General features: G+C 38.1%; 2 protein-coding genes across 2 annotated transcripts in view; one reads left to right on the forward strand and one right to left on the reverse strand.

Moving 5' to 3' along the window:
- The window catches only part of MAL (mal, T cell differentiation protein (MAL blood group)), a 35369-nt gene extending 30847 nt beyond the window's left edge, over positions 1 to 4522 (forward strand). The window contains exon 4 of the mRNA XM_034427515.3: positions 4172 to 4522. Coding sequence (XP_034283406.1) covers positions 4172 to 4246 — 75 coding nt within the window. The 3' untranslated portion in view covers positions 4247 to 4522. The remainder of the gene's footprint in view (positions 1 to 4171) is intronic.
- An 8832-nt stretch (positions 4523 to 13354) lies between these two features.
- Positions 13355 to 19104, reverse strand: part of MRPS5 (mitochondrial ribosomal protein S5) — a 35803-nt gene continuing 30053 nt past the window's right edge. The window contains exons 8-11 of the mRNA XM_034427514.3: positions 18583 to 18640; positions 17729 to 17791; positions 16409 to 16545; positions 13355 to 14822 (exon numbers count right to left, since the gene is read on the reverse strand). Of these exons, the coding sequence (XP_034283405.1) occupies positions 14601 to 14822; positions 16409 to 16545; positions 17729 to 17791; positions 18583 to 18640 (480 nt within the window). The 3' untranslated portion in view covers positions 13355 to 14600. The remainder of the gene's footprint in view (positions 14823 to 16408; positions 16546 to 17728; positions 17792 to 18582; positions 18641 to 19104) is intronic.

Consider the following 19104-nt stretch of genomic DNA (forward strand, 5'->3'; position numbering starts at 1 on the left):
AGTTTAAATATTTAAAAAATATGTTAAAAAATATGTTAAGCCAGCCCGGCTTGCTGAAAAAAGAAAACTTTAAGGGCACGGCGGAAGGCACCAAGATCTTGGATTCTCCTTATCTCTGGGGGCAGATGATTCCAGAGGGTAGGTGCCCCCACAGAGAAGGCCCTCCCCCTGGGGGTCACCAGCCTACGTTGTTTGGCTGATGGCACCCCGAGGAGGCCCTCTCTGTGGGAGCGCACAGGTCGGTGGGAGGTCATCGGTAGCAGCAGGCGGTCTCGAAGATAACTAGGTCCTATGCCATGGAGTGCTTTAAAGGTGGTAACCAACACCTTGAAGCGCACGCGGAAGACCACTGGGAGCCAGTGCAGCTCACGCAGGAGCGGTGTTATGTGGGAGCACCAAGCGGCTCCCGTGATTACCCGCGCGGCCACATTCTGGACCAGTTGGAGCCTCCGGGTCTCCTCAAGGGGAGCCCCATGTAGAGAACATTGCAGTAGTCCAGGCGCGAGGTGACGAGGGCGTGGGTGACTGTGCACAGGGAATCCCGATCAAGAAAGGGCCGCAACTGTCGAATCAGGCGAACCTAACAGAAGGTCCTCCTGCTTACAGCTGTCAGATGTTCCTCCAAGGACAGCTGCGTATCCAGGAGGACTCCCAGATTGCGCGCCCTCTCCGTGAGGGCCAAAGACTTTCCCCCGATAGTCAGTGATGGAGTCAACTGATATATCGGGATGCCGGGAACCACAGCCACTCAGTCTTGGAAGGGTTGAGCTTGAGCCTGTTCCTCCCTATCCAGATCCGCACAGCCTCCAGGCACTGGGACATCACTTCAAGGGCATCATTGGGGTGGCCTGGGGTGGAGATGTACAGCTGGGTGTCATCAGCTTACTGATGGTACTTCACCCCAAAGCCATGGATGATCTCACCCAGCAGCTTCACATAAATGTTGAACAGAAGGGGCGAGAGGACCGACCCCTGAGGCACTCCACAAATGAGAGGCCTCGAGGTCAACCTCTGCCCTCCTGCCAACACGAACTGCAACCGGTCTGAGAGAAAGGAGGAGAACCACTGTAATACAGTGCCCCCCATCCCCAACTCCTCCAACCGGTGCAGCATGATACCATGGTTGATGGTATCAAAAGCTGCTGAGAGATCTAACAGGGCTAGGACAGAGGAGCAACCCTTGTCCCCGCCCTCCACAGATCATCCACCAACGCGACCAATGCCGTTTCCGTGCTGTGCCCAGGCCTGAAACCCTACTGGAACGGATCTAGATAGGATGTTTCCTCCAGGAAGTGTGGAAACTGTTGCGTGACCACACTATCAGCAACCTTTGCCACAAAGCGAAGGTTGGAGACAGGACGGTAGTTGGCTAATACTGCTGGGTCCAGGGAAGGCTTCTTGAGCCTCTTTCACGGCAGTGGGGAAGTAACCCTCACTCAATAAAGCATTGATAATTCCCTGGAGCCAGCCTCATGTAACCTCCTGGGAAGCCAGTACTAACCAGGAGGGACACGGGTCCAGTAAACATGTGGCCGCACTAAGTCTCCCCAGAATCCTGTACACGTCATCGGGAGTCACAGAGTCAAACTCTTCCCAGATAACATTCTCAGGACTGTTCCTCGTCACCCTGCCTGAATCTACCCAGTCAGCATCCAAATCCCTCCGGATCTGAGCGATTTTGTCATACAGGTATCATCTGAAATCCTCAGCCCTGCCCTCCAGGGGGTCCTCCCACGCTCCCGGGTAGAGGAGGGAGCGGGTCACCCTGAACAGGGCGGCCGGACGATTCTCTGATGACGCAATAAGAGCGGAAAAGTAATTAAACTTTGCCACTTTTATCGCCACTAGTAGGTCTTAATATGCGACCTTACCAGTGTTCGATCAGATTCAGTGAGACTGGCCCTCCAACTGCTCTCTAGGCGTCTTTTCCGGCGTTTCATCTCCCTCAGCTCCTCAGTGAACCAAGGAGCCACGAAGGATCGGCACCAGGTCAGAGGCCGCAAAGGCACAACTTGATCCAAGGCCCCACCAGCTGCCCGGTCCCAGGCGGCCACAAGGTCCTCGGCCGAGTCATGTGCCAGATCCCCAGGAAGTGGCCCAAGCTCCATCTGGAACCTATCAGGATCCATCAGGTGCCTGGGGCGGACCCATCTTATTGGCTCCACCTCCCTGCGGCAGGGTATGGCGGTTCGAAGGTCCAGGCGAAGGAGCGAGTGATCTGACCATGACAAAGATTCCATGTCTATACCCCCTATAACAAGACCACTCAACCACTGGCCAGAGATAAAAATCAAGTCCAGAGTCCAATTTATAAAATAAATTGGCTAAATGACATTATGGACATTAGAGATTTAAGAAGTGCTGGCTTTTTGGCTGTGATTTGAAATTTATTGCAAATGTATAACACCTTTTGGCATGGTTTGGGAGTAATTGGTGCTTAATTCAAGATCCCAAACAAAACTATCTATGTATATCTTGTGTTGACTTCATCTTTATCTACGGGTGACCCTAAAGAGAAAAAGACTGTATATATAGAAAATGCATTTAACTAAAATGGCTGAAACTGAATGTGAACACAATCAGGTACTTTTAAGGTATGTGTGGGTGAATCTGTCAACTACAAGAATATAAATGGATTATTGTATAAAGCAAAAGTCAAGGATAACTTCTTCCTTCACTCTCTGAAAAATACAATAACAGTACAATACAAGTCACTATGGAAAACAAACAATTAAGATTTAGAGATTATATTAGGAATTGCAGTATATAAAATCTTAGGGCAGATTGTTATATAAGGTTACACATAGTTCTGGACACAACTTATTACAGTAATAACAGTCATGTCTTTGCATTTTCATTAATAAACAAAAATCAGATTCTTATGAGGAGTTAACATTGAGATTAAGAGTGCTGACAAGTCTTTACTTTTGTGCATGGCCTTTTGTCTTTGTTCCTTATTGATGCTATGATACTTTTAGGAACCATAACTTTGGCCTTGGTTCCATATAAATTCTGGTTCCATAGGGATTGTGGTACCTCTAACATATGTTTTCAATTGAATGTGTATAGGGAGTTCACTATATGTATAACCTGAAAATCCTCATCTACCTATTGTACTAGTGAGAACCCCAGTTAAGAGATTCTAAAGGTTCCTTATAAGATACTCAGCTAAGTTTATTTATTTCTCACATTTATAAATCTCATAAAACCCCCAAAGTGTGACCAGCTAAAACCAAAGAAATTTATATTAATTTCAGTTGGATACACACCGACTTAATTCTGCTCTTCAGGTTATTGGTTGGACAACAGATTTAGGGATTTTTCAGTTCTGGATCAGACATAATCCCCTGATGACAATATAACTTTGTGATCAGTGGTTTGCTATTGCGATTCAGCTTTTTTTTATTATGAGTTAATTATTAAAATTAGACTTTCTCTAAAATTTCAAGGCAGTTTACTTGAGGGTCTCTTTTAATTTTATTCTTACAAAAGCAAGTGTGTGGGTAGAAAGTCAAACAGAAAGGTGAGCGCTGATTAGCTATTGATTCTCTGTGAACTCCCAAACTCCCAAATATGTCCATGTGCATCATTGTGGAAGCTATTCAAATAGTCTGGATAAATTTGGGGAACATTTGAATCTGGAATCAGAGATATTGGGACAGTAGAAGTATTCTTAATATTTAAATGTTAATAATATTTAATATTGCAATCTTAGAGGACATCTGCAAAGCAACATGGATACAGTGGATCTATGTACAACCTACACAGACATTAGAAGAGCAAGTCCTCATAGCTTGAAGCTCTTGTTGATATTTTGCAATAGTAGTAACATCCAAGTGTGGTGGATCGGCTGATAGTTATGCTGTGGTGATGATGATGATGATGATGATGATGTGTGTGTGTATAAAATCAGCATACAATAAATGTGCCTGTGATGTATCCCAAAAGCTGATTGTACTAAAGTAAAAAGAGAGAAGGGGCTAAACAGAAAATGTTTCTGTGCTGGGATAGAAAATTAATAGCAAAGGCAAGAAAAAATGACAGTAAGACTGTTGCTCTGGGAAAAGGTCAGTGTTAGGAAAAGCCAGAAGAAAATTAGAAAATGACCACAGGACCACATGACTTTGACTGGCCAAACTCCCAAGCTAAATTCTCTTCTCTTTTCTTCTAGGTTTTTGCATTTGCAGTCACACTGACTTACGTAATTCATATGGTGTTCTCCCTCCTGAGATGGAAATCTTCTTAAACCCAACGTTCTATGGATTTTACAGACATATTTTGTAAAGAACTTCCTTTAGAAACCTTATATAAACAATAATATACTTTATTACATGTCAATAGTAAATTTCTTTATCAATATTTACCCCTAATCTTTGAACTCTGGATTCCAAGTCCTTGTTAGAAGAGAGTGAAGGAAACTGAGTATACATTTGTATTACAATGTTTTTTATGTAAATGGACAATAGATTGTAATTTACAATTATGTAAATTGTACAATAAAAAACTTCAAGTTCAACTTTTAGATGGAGGCTTTTTTTTTTTTTCATTTTCTTCAGAGGAGTAATCTACCAACATGAATAATGATGTGGCTAAGTTTGTTTGCATCATTAAATTAGATTGATGATGTTATCTATTTTGGGTAATGAAATATTTACGAACAAACCACCAATCTCAGAGAGAGCCAAGAACTTCACATTCCACCCTAAGCTATAGATACTCTCTTCTTCTGAAACACTACATTATTTTGAGTGATTAAAACGATTTCAAATACCGGTACTTCAAAAAGGATTGGGAAAAGTAGCAATGCATGTCTGTGTGAGAAAAATTCATTTATTCTAAGCAAAGCATAAATTAAGTAGTAAATATCCAATTTTTAAAAATTGTAATATCACTTGGTGGTCCGAACTGATAATGACTGGTCTGAAAACAGATGTAACAGTTATGGTGGTGTACTTGTTGGAAATGATCTACACCAGGAGTGTCAAACTCAAGGCCCGTGGGCTGGATCTGGCCTGCAGGATGCTTAGATCTGGCCTGTGGGGCTGCCCTGGAAACAGCGAAGGACCAGCCCGTGGTGCCTCTGCCAGAAAAAATGGAGCAACGGCCTCCCGCAGTCTTCTGTAAGCGAAAATGGAGCTTCCTAGCTCCATTTTTGTTGGCAGAGGGCTGCGGGAGGCCGTCACGACATGAGTGACATTGAGCTGGCCATGCCCACCCTGGCCACACACCCCCAGGTCAAACACAACTCTGATATGCCTTGATAGTACAGTGATTTAGTGCACCCTGTTATTAACACAGCTGCCTGAAATTTCTGCTGGTTCGAATCTCTCCAAGGCTCAAGGTTGACTCAGCCTTCCATCCTTTCTAAGGTAGGTGAAATGAGGACCCAGTTTGTGGGGGCAATAAGCTGACTTTGTATAAAATATACAAAAGAATGAAGGCTATTGCTTAACGCATTGTAAGCCGCCCTGAGTCTCCGGAGAAGGGCAGCATATAAATCAAATAAAAAAAAAATGTGGCCCTCAATGAAATCGAGTTTGACACCCCTGATCTACACCAACTAATTCTATGTTGGGGATTGTTAAATTTAAAAAGAAAAATAAAGCTGCCAGTAAAAGAAAGGAAAAATATAGGAAGATTTGGGTGTGTGTGTTTGTCATTAGAATTTAGGATGAAATATACCACGTTGAACACATGGAGATTTAGGGCAGACAAAAAAAGATACAAAAGTACAAAAGAGGGAGGGAGGAACTTGAACAGGTGATGACCAACCCTAGAACCTGTTCAACCAGATTATTTCCTTATGGTTCCTCCCACAGGAAATTAGTAGCCATGACTTTCTGAGAAAATCTTAGAAATTGTTCTTTAAAAAAACACACATATCACAAAAATATTCTCTTTTTTTAAAAATTCCTAATTATAGGAATTAGGAATCCTTGTGTTAGTGTATGGTGAAAGTTTTTAAGGACAAAATAAATCAGTGAATCATTTATTCAGTGAGAACATAGAAAAAGTATCTCCCAGCCATAGAATATACAATGCATTGCACAACTGTAAAGGCTCAGAATAGGAGCAGGTTACCTAGGGAAATACTCCTTTATTTTAAATTGAGAGAATAGAGTAGAGTAGAGTAGAGTAGAGTAGAGTAGAGTAGAGTAGAGTAGAGTAGAGTAGAGTAGAGTAGAATAGAATAGAATAGAATAGAATAGAATAGAATAGAATAGAATAGAATAGAATAGAATAGAATAGAATATAGAACTGGAAGTGACCTTGGAGATCTTCTAGTCCAGCTCCCTGCTCAAGCAGGAGAACCTATACAATCTGAGACAAGTGACTGTCCAGTCTCTTCTTAAAAACCTCTAGTGATGGAGCACCCACAATTTCTGAAGGCAAGCTGTTCCACTGGTTAATTGTACTTACGTACTGTTAGGAAGTTTCTCCTTAATTCCAGATTGCCTCTCTCTTTGATCAATTATTTCTTGTCCTGCCTGCTGGTGCTTTGGAGAATAATTTGACCCCCTTTTCTTTGTGGCAGCCCCTCAAATAATGAAATACTGCTATCATGTCACCCCTAATTCTTCATTTCTTTAGACTAGCCAGACCCAAAATCTGCAGCCTTTCTTCATATGGTTTAGTCTCCAGGCCCTTGATAATCTTAGTTGCTCTTCCCTGAATTTTTCCAAAGTCTCAACATCTTTTTTGTAGTATGGCAGATATTTTGTAGCTGTCCAGAAGTAGATGAATTGCAAGGTAGGAAGGATTTGCTGAAGGGTTTTGACTAAGCATCAGAATTACCCTGGAGAAAACCTGGAGACTGAATAAATTGCCCAATGACTACAGGAACACAAATGTCCCTATTTTCAACAAAGAGGAAACAGAATGAGAATGTTAAGCCATCCAGTTTGACATTGGTACTGGGATTCTATAGAAATCCATTAAGCAGTTGCTCTGTGGCTACCTTGAAAACAGTGTCATGATCAGTAGAAATCAGCATGGATTAATCAAGAATGTCTCATCAAACTATCCATATTTCATTTTTGATGGAGTAATTTCACTGTAACAGTGAGAGGGGATATATAAAAGAAATTGACACATACCCCATGATGCATGTATTCTGATTACTACTCTGTTTGAGTCAGGCCTAGATAATGTAACAATTAAATGAATTGATATAAATAATCATTTAAAGTTCCCCAACATTCTGGAAGGAGATAACTTCTTCAGATGCGTCAAGTTCTCCATTCAACATTGACAGATTTTTTAATTAATGATTTGGATGAGCAAACAACATAAAATTGGATGGTATAGATAAATAGCTAGAAAATTCATAATGACAAAGACAGATGCAAAGCTTTTCACTTTAGGAAGCATAAATCACATGTTTGGTTAATGGTAGTTTTGAAAAAGATCTTGAAATGATAATATCAGTTATCAGTATGATATAGCCACAACAAAGTCCAATGCAATTTTAGGCTGTGTGTAATAGTTTTTAAGTCTTCTTCAGTTTATTTATTTATTCACAACAAATCAATCAAATGACTCAGGGCAGTAAACAGACACTTTCAAGCAGAAATCTCTTCCAATCTGAGAAATAATTCCACAGCCAATGGTACTGAATGCCAGTGACAGGCTCAGTAGGAAAGATCCTAACTGAGAATATCCATGAGTGGTCAATGCTGAATTCTGAACAAAATGGATCCAAATATTTATATCCTTTAAAAACCGGTGTGGTTGATTCTCTGGTTTACTCAATGGCTCAAACACCATGATTATGGTCGCCAGTTCTAGGTATCACTAATTCAGAGACACTAGAAGACATTCAGAAAAATGCAAGCAGTTGATCAGGGAACTAGAAATTAAATCTTCAGACAAAAGACTGAAGGATCTATTTATTATTAAGAAGGGAAATTGAAGGAATATGACTCTGCAAGTATCTGAAGAAGAACTTCATTGAAAAAAGGCCAAGAATGTTCTCTACTAATTCAGCACAGGGAATGATAAATTTAAATTACAGGAAGGTAGATTATGTTTGAATATTAGGAAAAACTTCCAAACAATGAGTAATTTTACCATGAAACTAGTTATCAGAAGGATGGCCTCTGCTACAATGTATGCATTCTTGTAAACTGTGGACAGTCAGAAGATTTTAATCTGATTCTTGCACTGAGCATGGGGACTACTTGACTACTCAACTCCATGATGCTATGATTTTATGCATTTTGAGGACTATGTTTGGCAGCCCAAATTTTACCACATTGTTCCTGATGCGGAAAGGACTTCTATGTGGAATTTACTAGCTGAGTTGTATATCTTACTCATCATGAATATTAAAGAACTTTTAATCAGCCTGGAATGATGGGAGGTGTCTTTTATACGATAGCCTCTTTGTTAGGAAATGCCTATAGATATATTTTTGCAATGGTGGGAAATTGGTGGGACAAAGGATTTTGCAGCATCTGCAGTTGAAGCAAGTGCATATCCCACATGTACTTATTTTCCTAAATCAGCGTTGATGTGTGTGTGGACTTCAACAAAAGTCGCCAAGTTGAGAAATATGGTCCTAAATTGTTCAATAGAAGTACATGATATATTTGCTATACTTTTAGCTGTTCTTATGAACAATGAGAAACAAAGCAGCACTGGTGAGAGAAAATTCCTAATTTAGGCCCAGGACTTCAATACCTGTTCTGCACAGGTACTTCAGGGGTGGATTCTAATTTTTTTTACTACCGGTTCTGTGGGCATGGCTTATTTTGTGGGTGTGGCTTGGAGGTCATGTGACTAGGTGAGCGTGGCTAGCTGGTCAGTCATTTCTGGAAGGTCCTCGCACTTATGACCAGTCCTCGCACTTATGACCTGACTCATTTGTTTGCTTTTAACACTGATCAGCTGTAGGGCGGCCCTTTGAAGCCCCGCGGCAAGAGTTTAAACAGTTTTTTTCCCTCTAGTCATCAGCTGGGACTCAGGAGGCAGCAATAGATTGGGGGTGGGACCAAATAAAAGGTAAGAATAATGTGGGTGGGAGGGCGGGGGGGAGAACCGGTTCAGTGACGTCATATCGTCACCGCTACCGGCTCGGCCGAACCGGACCGAACCAGGAGGAACCCACCAATGAGGTACTTGTTCAGAGGTAAAAGGGCAGAGGCAGATGAAGAATAATGAAGAATAGTTCTGTGGAAAGGTGTGTCTATGGCTGGTGAATATTTTTAAGAACTGGTTTGTACCAGTAACATGCAGTTCCTTTGATGTTCTGTTTTAATAAGCCACTATTTGTTATGAAATATGGGAAAGGTGAAGAATACGATTAAAGCAGATGATCAGGGAAATGCCTTGAATGCAGTTGCAGCTTAATGATCAACCAATATAGAATTTGGTTTTATTCAAGTTTTCTTCTGTAACTGTTTTTATTGTGATGATTGAAAGACTGATATGTAGATGATGAAGTAAATTTGTTCTCTGTTGCTTTGGCAAATAGGTGTAGACCAATATTTTCACGAAGCAGGAACTAGAGCATATCTGGCATGAATTTTCTATAAGCTTTTTGAAGTGGCAGGTTCTCTATGATTAGGAGCATAGGTTTATTAAGCTTTGGAAAGGCGTGGAACACCAGTTTTATTCCATTTAGTGTTCCCAACAGCAAAATGCCTTTGTTGAAAACACATGATTTGCAGCTGAATTTAAATTGCATGATTTGGGGAGCTGCATAAAACAGACTGAGGGCTTCCAAGGGGCTCAAGGGATCATAATCTGCTACTTTTCCATTACATCTTTTTCAAGAGCAGTTGTGCCATGGCCAAAGTCACATTTAGACTATTACACCTGTGTTGATTGGAAACAGTCATTGAATATCTTGGCAGGATATGTTGCTTTTTTGTATATTGAGCATGTGCCTGGTTATTTTTCTTTTTTACAATTCCAAATACAGCTTTGAAAATAGATAAATATGAATGGTGGGAGCTTAGCACCATATATGGCAACCATTCATTGGTGGAAGGGGCAAAAAGGAGAGAACAGGTAAGCTAGAAAGTTGCTAGACTGCCAGCTGTGTTTGAAGTAGCTATCTTAATGTTTTAAGACAAGTATTTTCTCTTTCTTTGCTTGTTTTGGCTTTCTGTTTTTAGCATTCTTTTTCTTTGTTTTTCACTAGACAAGACAGTTTCATTCATTTGAATATGTAAAGTATTAAATGTGACCCTAGGGCCAACATTGATTTACGTAAATCACAAGAAACCTCCATTTTTGCCAAACCAACACTGAAAAACTGTGCACTATAAACAATCCTTCATCTACATTTCCCGTATTTCCTCCACCAGCTGGCTCAGACTGGATTTTAAGTCTTTTCCAACAACAAAATATAGCGAGGGGCATGAACCTTGATAATTTGGTTTTGGGGACTCGGCTTCTATGACTAGCTTTCTACCTGCCTTACCTTTCTGTCATGTCAACAAACTTTGACTGATTGAATCAGACTCTCTTGCTCTACCCTCCCTGCAAGACTTTCCTCCTTGATATGGTGTAGCAAGAGTTTGATGATAATAGTTTAGGAATGCTGCTCCTCAGGCAGAGAAGTCAAAACTGGGGCAGCTGTCACATATTTTGCACTATGGGTTTGGCATTTGAATAAGCACTACTGTATGTTGAAACATACATTCCCCTGCGTTGAAATCTTCCAAGGTTGGGCACTGGGAACTGTCAAACTTTTGCTATGAAGAAAACTAGCAGAAAACAGATCCAATTAGAGTAGCACCAGTGGTGGGTTTCAATTTTTTTTACTACCAGTTCTGTGGGAGTGGCTTGATGGGCGTGGTAGGGGAAGGATACTGTAAAATCTCCATTCCCTCCCTACTTCAGGGGAAGGTTACTGCAACATCCCCATTTCCTCCCAATTAGCTGGGACTTGGGAGGCAGAGAATAGATGGGGGCGGGGCCAATCAGAGGTAGTATTTACTGGTTCCCCCCGAACTACTCAAAATTTTCGCTACCGGTTCGGTTCTCCAGAACTGGTCAGAACCTGCTGAAACCCATCTCTGAGTAGCACTACATACATAGATCTATAATGCTGTTGGCTATTCAACTACCATCAAAATCAATTAACAAACAGGAAAAGTGGTTGCTGAAAAACCTGCACCATTAAAAAGGCAGGTTTGTAATTCTGGGAAACGATATTAGGCATGCAGGAAAAATGCAACATTTGGGGAAAACCATTATGCATACAAGCTGGGAAATGCATTTGAGTTAATATCTCGATCTCATTATGATTTTCTTGCTTGCTTTGCTTGCTTAGTTAGAGGAGGAGTTTCTGCGTAAACAAAAGTTTGGAGGTTGACAATCTATTTTTCAAATTAAAAGGTTTTCAATCGAAGAATTTGAGAGATATTTATGGAATCTCTGATTGAGGACAATTCACTTATATCTAGTTTTTTTTAAAAAAAGCAGAAACAAAGCAGGTCCTCTCCAGATTTTTCTTGGAAAAGAATACTTAAGCCAATAGAATTTTGTAAGTGCACATATATTCCCACTAACCTGTAACTGTACTTACACAAGCAGCATTTATGAACATAATTTAAGGATAATCAATTCGAACATTTCAGTTTGGGAAAGAAAAAATAGAGCTTCAGTGTGCTTGATTTTCTTGTCCATAATTTTGAGAAAGGGTGACACCTTCTGGACATAGTTGGGCTACAGCTGAGTTGGTAGAGACTTATAGATCTCTAGAATCTGTTGGATTCCAGTCTGCAGTAGAGACCTTGACCCATGTTGGCTGGAGTTGATGGGAGCAGCATTCTAAGAATATCCAGATAACCACTAATATGAATTAGGTATAATTAAATGTCCTCTTAGATTGATTGGTGACTCTTTTGTTTTCTAGATTTGCAATTATATGGGTCTTTACAGAATTTCTAGTCTGGAACTTGGGTAAGACATGCATCTATAAAGGCATTTTAACCCCCTTCTTTGCAATTAAGATCATAGAGACCTCAGGTTTAACCAAATTGTTTGGTAATTGAGACAGAAAATCATGCCTCTTTTTCTTTGTCTGTGAACCAACTAATTTGCCTGTTCTTTTATAATTTCCAAAATTAGTTTTTTCATGCCCTCTAAATGTGGAGTAGACCCATCATGCCTCAATTCATGGCAGCTCCTGGAAAAGGCACTTTTTCTCAGGATCCACCAGGAAGAAAGAGTTAAAATTCTTCTGCCTTGTGCGCTGTGAGCACAATGGGAAGTGCCCTCCCCTAGCACTAAAACAGAATGAAAGCACTTGTGATAAAATTATGTAACGAAAGCACTTATGGTAACTTGAAATGTATATCAGTTATATTTTTAAAAGTTTACTTTTAAAGAGAGAGAGAGAATTTTATTAAATATGATTACTGTTCATTCATGCATGAACAAATTCCTCTTGTGTCATATTAAAGAGCAATTTGTGTGTGGGGGGTGCACTCAAGGCTTTCAAGGAGTATGTGAAGCTCAGGGTATGCACATATGATACTAGAGGAAGCACTGGTTCATAACAGGTATCATCTTCTTCAAAAGCAAAGTAGGAAAAACCAAGAGCTTTTGTGTGTGTGTTATGTGCAGGGGGGAGGGGGAAGGGGAGGGTTCACCAGCATCTCTATTGTACCTCCCAAATCTTCATAGAGAGAAGGCCAAAATGGTGGGATAAATACTAATCACAAGCCTGAAGCTTCTGCATGGATGCTGAAGAAGCAGGCTGGGAACGAGAGAGAACTTGTCTCTTCTGAGTCTAGCAAAGTAATATCACAGAACATAGCAAGAGAATTGGAGTTTATCTCTGCTTCTTACGACTAATGAATTTGGGCAGGCTGGTAACTTTGATGAATTTATTTCCAAATCTGTATAAAGCTCTGTATTTTCCAAGTGACATCCTAAAGCATTCACTGTTTTAATGACATATTTAAAAGCAGCTTTGTTTCAGCTAAAATAAAAGGGAAAAGGGGAAGGAGGAAAGGGTTGATTTTAGCTTTTAAAGCCAGGTAAACAATTAGAAGCATATATACTGCGAACTCTAAGAAGAAAATATGACTTTTTATTGGGCTAAAGGAAGAGAATTCTCAATCAAATTGCTATGTTATTAAAAGTGGAAGTATGTGTCAGCTTGCTCCTTCAGATATAGCAAATGTTTAGAATTTCCTTTGATATATATATATATATATATAATTAAATTATGCAAGTGAGTTTTATGTTAGCTAATGGTAAATTATTACTCATTTATCTGCTCAGTACATCAATATTTTTTCCTTAACCAGAAAATACCTTCTCAATGCAGTTTGTAAAAATGCGTCATCACCCAGGCTATGCAATAGGAGCTAACTAGATTGTACTAAAAAGCTAACCAAATGTTTGACATTTATTCAGGGTATAACATTAACTTATTACACAATTTAATCACATTTATACATAAAAGGAGTCACTTTATGCCAGAAGCACTCTCAGCTACATAGAAGATACCATAGACTTCCTAAAAAACATGGAATTCATCAGCAATCTCATACCATTTTAGCTATTATGGATGTTGAGCTACCACTGTGCAGCAACCTCCCTTTTAAGCCATTAGGAATAAATCAGGGCTGTCCATAAAGCATACCTTGTCACCAGTTCTTTTGATTTTGCGCTGAACTCATATCTATTTAATCTTTGGAAACAACATATACAAGGATATCAGGCCACAGCTATGCTAGCTCCACAATATGTCATCATTGTCAAAGTGACCAAGTAGCTTTCTTACCTTTTACCCTCTTAAATCCCACCTTTGTTTGATATTCAGTGATGGCATTTTCATTATCTGGACTCTCAGGAAAGAATCCCTTTTCAATCAAGACTTCAACAAGTTCTATCCTACTATCAACCTAGACAACGACAACTTTTTGGTCCATCACCAAAAAGGATGCAACATATGTTTGGAGTCGTGGATGTAAGTCTTAAGATTGCTGATATTGCTAAAGTCTTATACCATGACAAATTATTTCTTCTATTATCTCAGAACTTCCTAAATTGTTTAAAACCGCTCTTTAGGGTTTCAATCATATTTTCCTCAGCCCTGAAATTGGACCTGGAGCTTTCTGCAACCATTGTGCCTCCATTAATGATGAATGTGGCAAGGACTTATCCAAAACTTGTTAACATTACTGGGACTTCTTCCAATTGTTCCTTTTGGTTCAGTATTGTCCAAGTAGTATTAAAAGCCAAATGCATCAAGTTACTGCATTCATTAAAAGCCCAAGTTTCCTTCTTGAACATATAGAGATAAGTGAAGTGAAATGAAATTCAATTACAACTTTATTTTTCTATACTGTTGTTATCTTCTTCAGTTATTTGGGAAAAGATTCATTTTCTTGTCAAGAGATTTTGTAAATTCCTTTTCTTTTACAGCCTGCACGCCACAAAATAATTACATTTTAAATAGATACCAACTGTAGAAAGTTGGCTATGTTGTTTAGAATGACTAAATTATAAGGACTGCAATAATCAAGGCAAGCAATAAGATTTTTTTTCACTTCTTGTGGAAACCAAATATTGCCTTATTGTACAATTATGCTGGATCTTCTTTAATTTTTATATCTAAATACTGCCCAAATCTACCAAACCGCTCTTTTGACATCAGCCCATCGACTCTTCATTCCCTGTTCTGCCTTCACTTCTTTCCATTCCAGTTTGACATCAAGAGCTACTTCTTCTGGTTCAGGATCTTCTCTGACTGGTCCATTAGGCTTTGCAACAACAATGGGCAGTGGGCCACATTCTTCACGGAATTCTACCACATAGAGCTTCTTCCTGTTTGCTAGGTTTTGATGAGTTTCCTGTGGGGATAATTCAAAGAGAGGATTCTAATCTATAGAAATACCAATTCATCAGTTTCCAAAATTAAGTAAACCAATAATTTCATTAAAAGCTATCCTTAGCTGCTAATTCTCACTCCTCTTTACTGTTTTTAGTATCAGACATAGTATCCCTTAGCCTCAGGTTTAACCTCAATATTTTAGTATATCAGAAAAGATGGACACGATAGCTTTTGGTAAGGAAAGGCGGAAAGGCTGAAAGACTGAAATGAGGAGTGACATTCAAGATTTGAAAAGTGAAGACATAGAAAGAACAATATGCACAGGAAGAGCTTGTTGTATCGGGCAAAGGACCTTTCAATCTAGCAGTATCTGTCACTTCCTAGTTCTTCAAATTAATTCCTAGTTCTTCTTCACTCTTCCTAGTTCTTCAAAACTATTTTGCCTATTTTACGTAATAATGTACTGGCATTCTTACTAACAAATGAGATCCGCAGGTTGATTTCCACCTTTGAAGATTTTCTTGGCATAAAAAGTGACTGAAGGTCAGATGAACTGAGATGATTTCACACACATATGATAATAATGAAAGCAAGCAACCCAGTCGGAAAGCAAGTTGTACAAAGCACAAATGAGGCTAAGTAAAATACAGCAATATTATAAAGCTGAAACTTGTTTGTTTGAAAATCCCTCAATTATGAATGAAATGAAAGCACTCCCCTCACAAAACAAAAATTAGCTAAAAAAAAGAGAAGAATGGTAAAAATCAATATATTCCATATAGGAGGACTCAAGTTAATGCATGGCATATTTAATAATAATGGATCAGACAGCAGATGATGAGAGAAAATCTCTACTTGCCCAAAATCCAAGAGAGATTGTCACTCAAGCTGTTAACACTAGGCTACAATAAGGAACTTTTTTATTTGGCTTCTGATTGTCATACCTGGGCAAAACTCCTAATTGATTTAATTTCATTCAGCTTTATATTGCATCAATGTTAATAATAAAAAGAGCCTTGGTAGTACAGTGGTCTAAAGCACCCTGTTATTAAGACCAGCTGCCTGCAATTACTGCAGGTTCGAATCTCGCCAGGCTCAAGGTTGACTCAGCCTTCCATCCTTTCTAAGGTAGGTGAAATGAGGACCCAGTTTGTGGGGGCAATAAGCTGACTTTGTATAAATATACAAAAGGATGAAGGCTATTGCTGAGCACATTGTAAGCCACCCTGAGTCTCCGGAGAAGGGCGGCATATAAATCAAATAAAAATAAAAAAATAAAATAAAATGTTGCCCTTGTTCTATGCCTGCCTCAAGTCTCAGCCAAGGCAGTATTTTTAAGAACAAATACAATCCATCTTTGGATTGTAAAAAACTTATCTTTAATCAAAATTGGAGAAAATTATCATACTCCACAAACCATGCTTAGGAGATCAAGAGGAAACTATTTTCCAGTATTCACTTTAAATTAATTCGAACATTCCCTCCCTGTACCTTCCCACTGCACTACAGCAAAGTACACTTCATAAAGTATCATTAAAATACAGGTCCAAGGTAATATTTTTAACATACTGAGAAGCATGTATTAGTCACTCACTTAATTTTTACCTGATTAGCTAATCCCTTAAAGAGACATGAGGTGAGATTCAGTATATTCTTCGATCCATAAACTCTGGCATACATGTCTTTAACTCCAATCAGTTTGCAGAGTGTGATGATAGCGCGGTGACAACGAAGTCCATACCCTGTGAAAGACAATTTAGTCAGATTCAAATAAAAATGGCAAAATTATAAACAGCAGCTATTATTACAAGTTTTTCAACCTATCTGAGGACTATATTATTTGAGACTATCTACAATAATGTATTCTTGGAAGCAGGTTTGCTAAGTGCTGCAAAAGGTGATGAATTTCTTCCTAATAAAAGAAGTGTCTGGTCTGTTGCAATTCACTTGAAACAGAAAAGCCTAATTTAATTTCCTTCAGATATTATTCACATGCCTTCCGTTCGTTCCTCCTTTGTCTTTTAAATAAACATTTTCTATGTTTAATCCATGTTAATTAGCAGGTTTACCTGTTAAATTAGCTACTTCATGAATTTTATTTAATTCAATTTTTGACAGACCCATATTTTCTGTAAAAAAGTAAATAATGTTATATTTTTATTTTTAAGACCTTGACTATTCATATTCTTCCTAATATCTTATTTGATATTACTGCAATTATATTACTATAAGATCAAACAAAATAGGTAAGAATGGATATATTTGTTTAGTGTCGTTATTTATTTTAAAAATGAGAAGTCTGCTTAAATGCAATCAATGGAATATTGTTAATACAGGAAGCCGAGTGGCACATCGGTTGTAAAATGGAATACAGAATACTTTTCTTTGTAGACTTATACTTATTTTTGATGCAGATATTCTACTGTCACTTTCATTGAGTATAATAGTCCTATTATATTTTCCGACAGAAACTTGTTTCAAGAGATTAGATTTATAAAGCTTTTAAAATTCCAAGTCTGACCAAATGTATTTTATGAAAAAGCTACAAATGCAGCTTTTTGTGGTTATTTCAACTGCAGGGCAAATTGTCACTCAGTGATTGGAGAACAACTGTCCATTTCTCATGACAACAGATGAAAATTTATTAAATGAGAACACTCCACTGAGGTAACTATATGATATAATACTTTTATCATTGATTCTTCCACAAGTAAATATTGTGCTATATGTTACTTTGTGACTATAACAGACTTAATCCAAGCTGCTATCAAAGAGTTTAAAAGAAAATTAAAGCAGCTTAATTGAGTAAGTCACGCTGGAGTCCAAATTGGATGAATATTAGCTGAATCTGAATAAAAAATAATAGACATTTTCCCCATAATAGAAATTTCCGATTTCTATGCAAATGTCTTTTTTTAAACTCACCTTTGTTTTGCTTCTTCATCCGAATTGTCGTTTTCTTAAAAGTGGTTGCAATATCATGATAAACTAAAATAAAAACAAAATATTGCTAAATAAGTATTTTGAATCCTGAATGATTTCAATCCATTATTTTAAGCATATTTACCGTTTGTTCACAGAAAATCTAATTCCTACACAGAAAGCAGTACAGCAGTGGAAATGGAAACATCTTCATTTGTTGAGTGTGCATTGCTTTGAAAGTTGTCTGAAGAGCAATTTGTACAGTGTTTAGATCTTTAACAATATGGCACCAGAATGAAAACCAAGTATTGATTTTCTGGTTCTGAATCTTGAGAAAACACTAAGCTTTTGCTTTTCTATTGCTAGGGTAACATGAATAAGAAGGCAGTTTGTGGCAATCCACAAATTGGTGCAATTAATTTATGTTTGTGTTTTATCTGAGTTGGCTAATTCAAATGAATCACAGTAGTTACCATGCATTAAAAAAAAATCAAGGCATAATCTGAAAGAAAAAGCAAAATAATTTTGCTAAAGCTAATCAGATGTTGATAATCTCAGGGATGGGAGAGGAAAGGGCCTAGGGAACTCTGCAGGCACCCCCAACATTTTCTAATTAATTTGGATAAATTCACACAAAAGAATGAATGGGTGTGAGATGGAATAAAACAGCTATTCATTCATGTGGCCAAAGGAAAAGTTTCAGATAGGGCATATTAAGCTGTCTCATTTTGAAAGTTCATGAAATTTGGATTTTGAGACAAAGAGATGGAAGAAATAGAGTTTTATAATATCTGGGGGGAAATATTGTAACTAGCTCACTTTTAAAATTTCAATTAAAATGTATTTCTAATACTTACTTGTATGATCTTCATATCTTTCAACATACTGTAAATGGCGCATAGCTTTGTTCTTTGCCTGGGGAAACAACATTATTTTTAAAAAACTAGAAATGATTAAGAAAATGTACCAACTCAATTCTAAAGTTAAGTCACAGGACTGATAAAAGAGAAAATATTAAACTTACTTCTAGGTCAATTATAAACTAGTACTTAATTCAATTAAGAGAATCAAAATGATAGCTGGAAGTACTGTCTACTGATGTTAATATTGTTATTAATATTGTTATTGTTAATATTTATTCTCTTCTGTGCTGTACTTTTAATAACTTTTATATTTTTAATAAAGCTTGTTTTACAACATTTATTTTTTATTTAATTGCTGTACACCATTTAAAGAGTCACTTTTTGTGAGATGGATGACATTTGCTAAATAAATAAAATCTACTATGCTTAACAAATTCTTCCAGATTATTTAGTACGAGATGACATTTTAATAATTTGGGTCATAAAATATTAATTTTTGTCAGCCTTCATGAAGTC

This window comes from Pantherophis guttatus, chromosome 1 (genome assembly GCF_059756535.1).
Source record: "Pantherophis guttatus breed Tessera chromosome 1, ASM5975653v1, whole genome shotgun sequence".
NCBI classification, from domain to species: Eukaryota; Metazoa; Chordata; class Lepidosauria; order Squamata; family Colubridae; genus Pantherophis; species Pantherophis guttatus.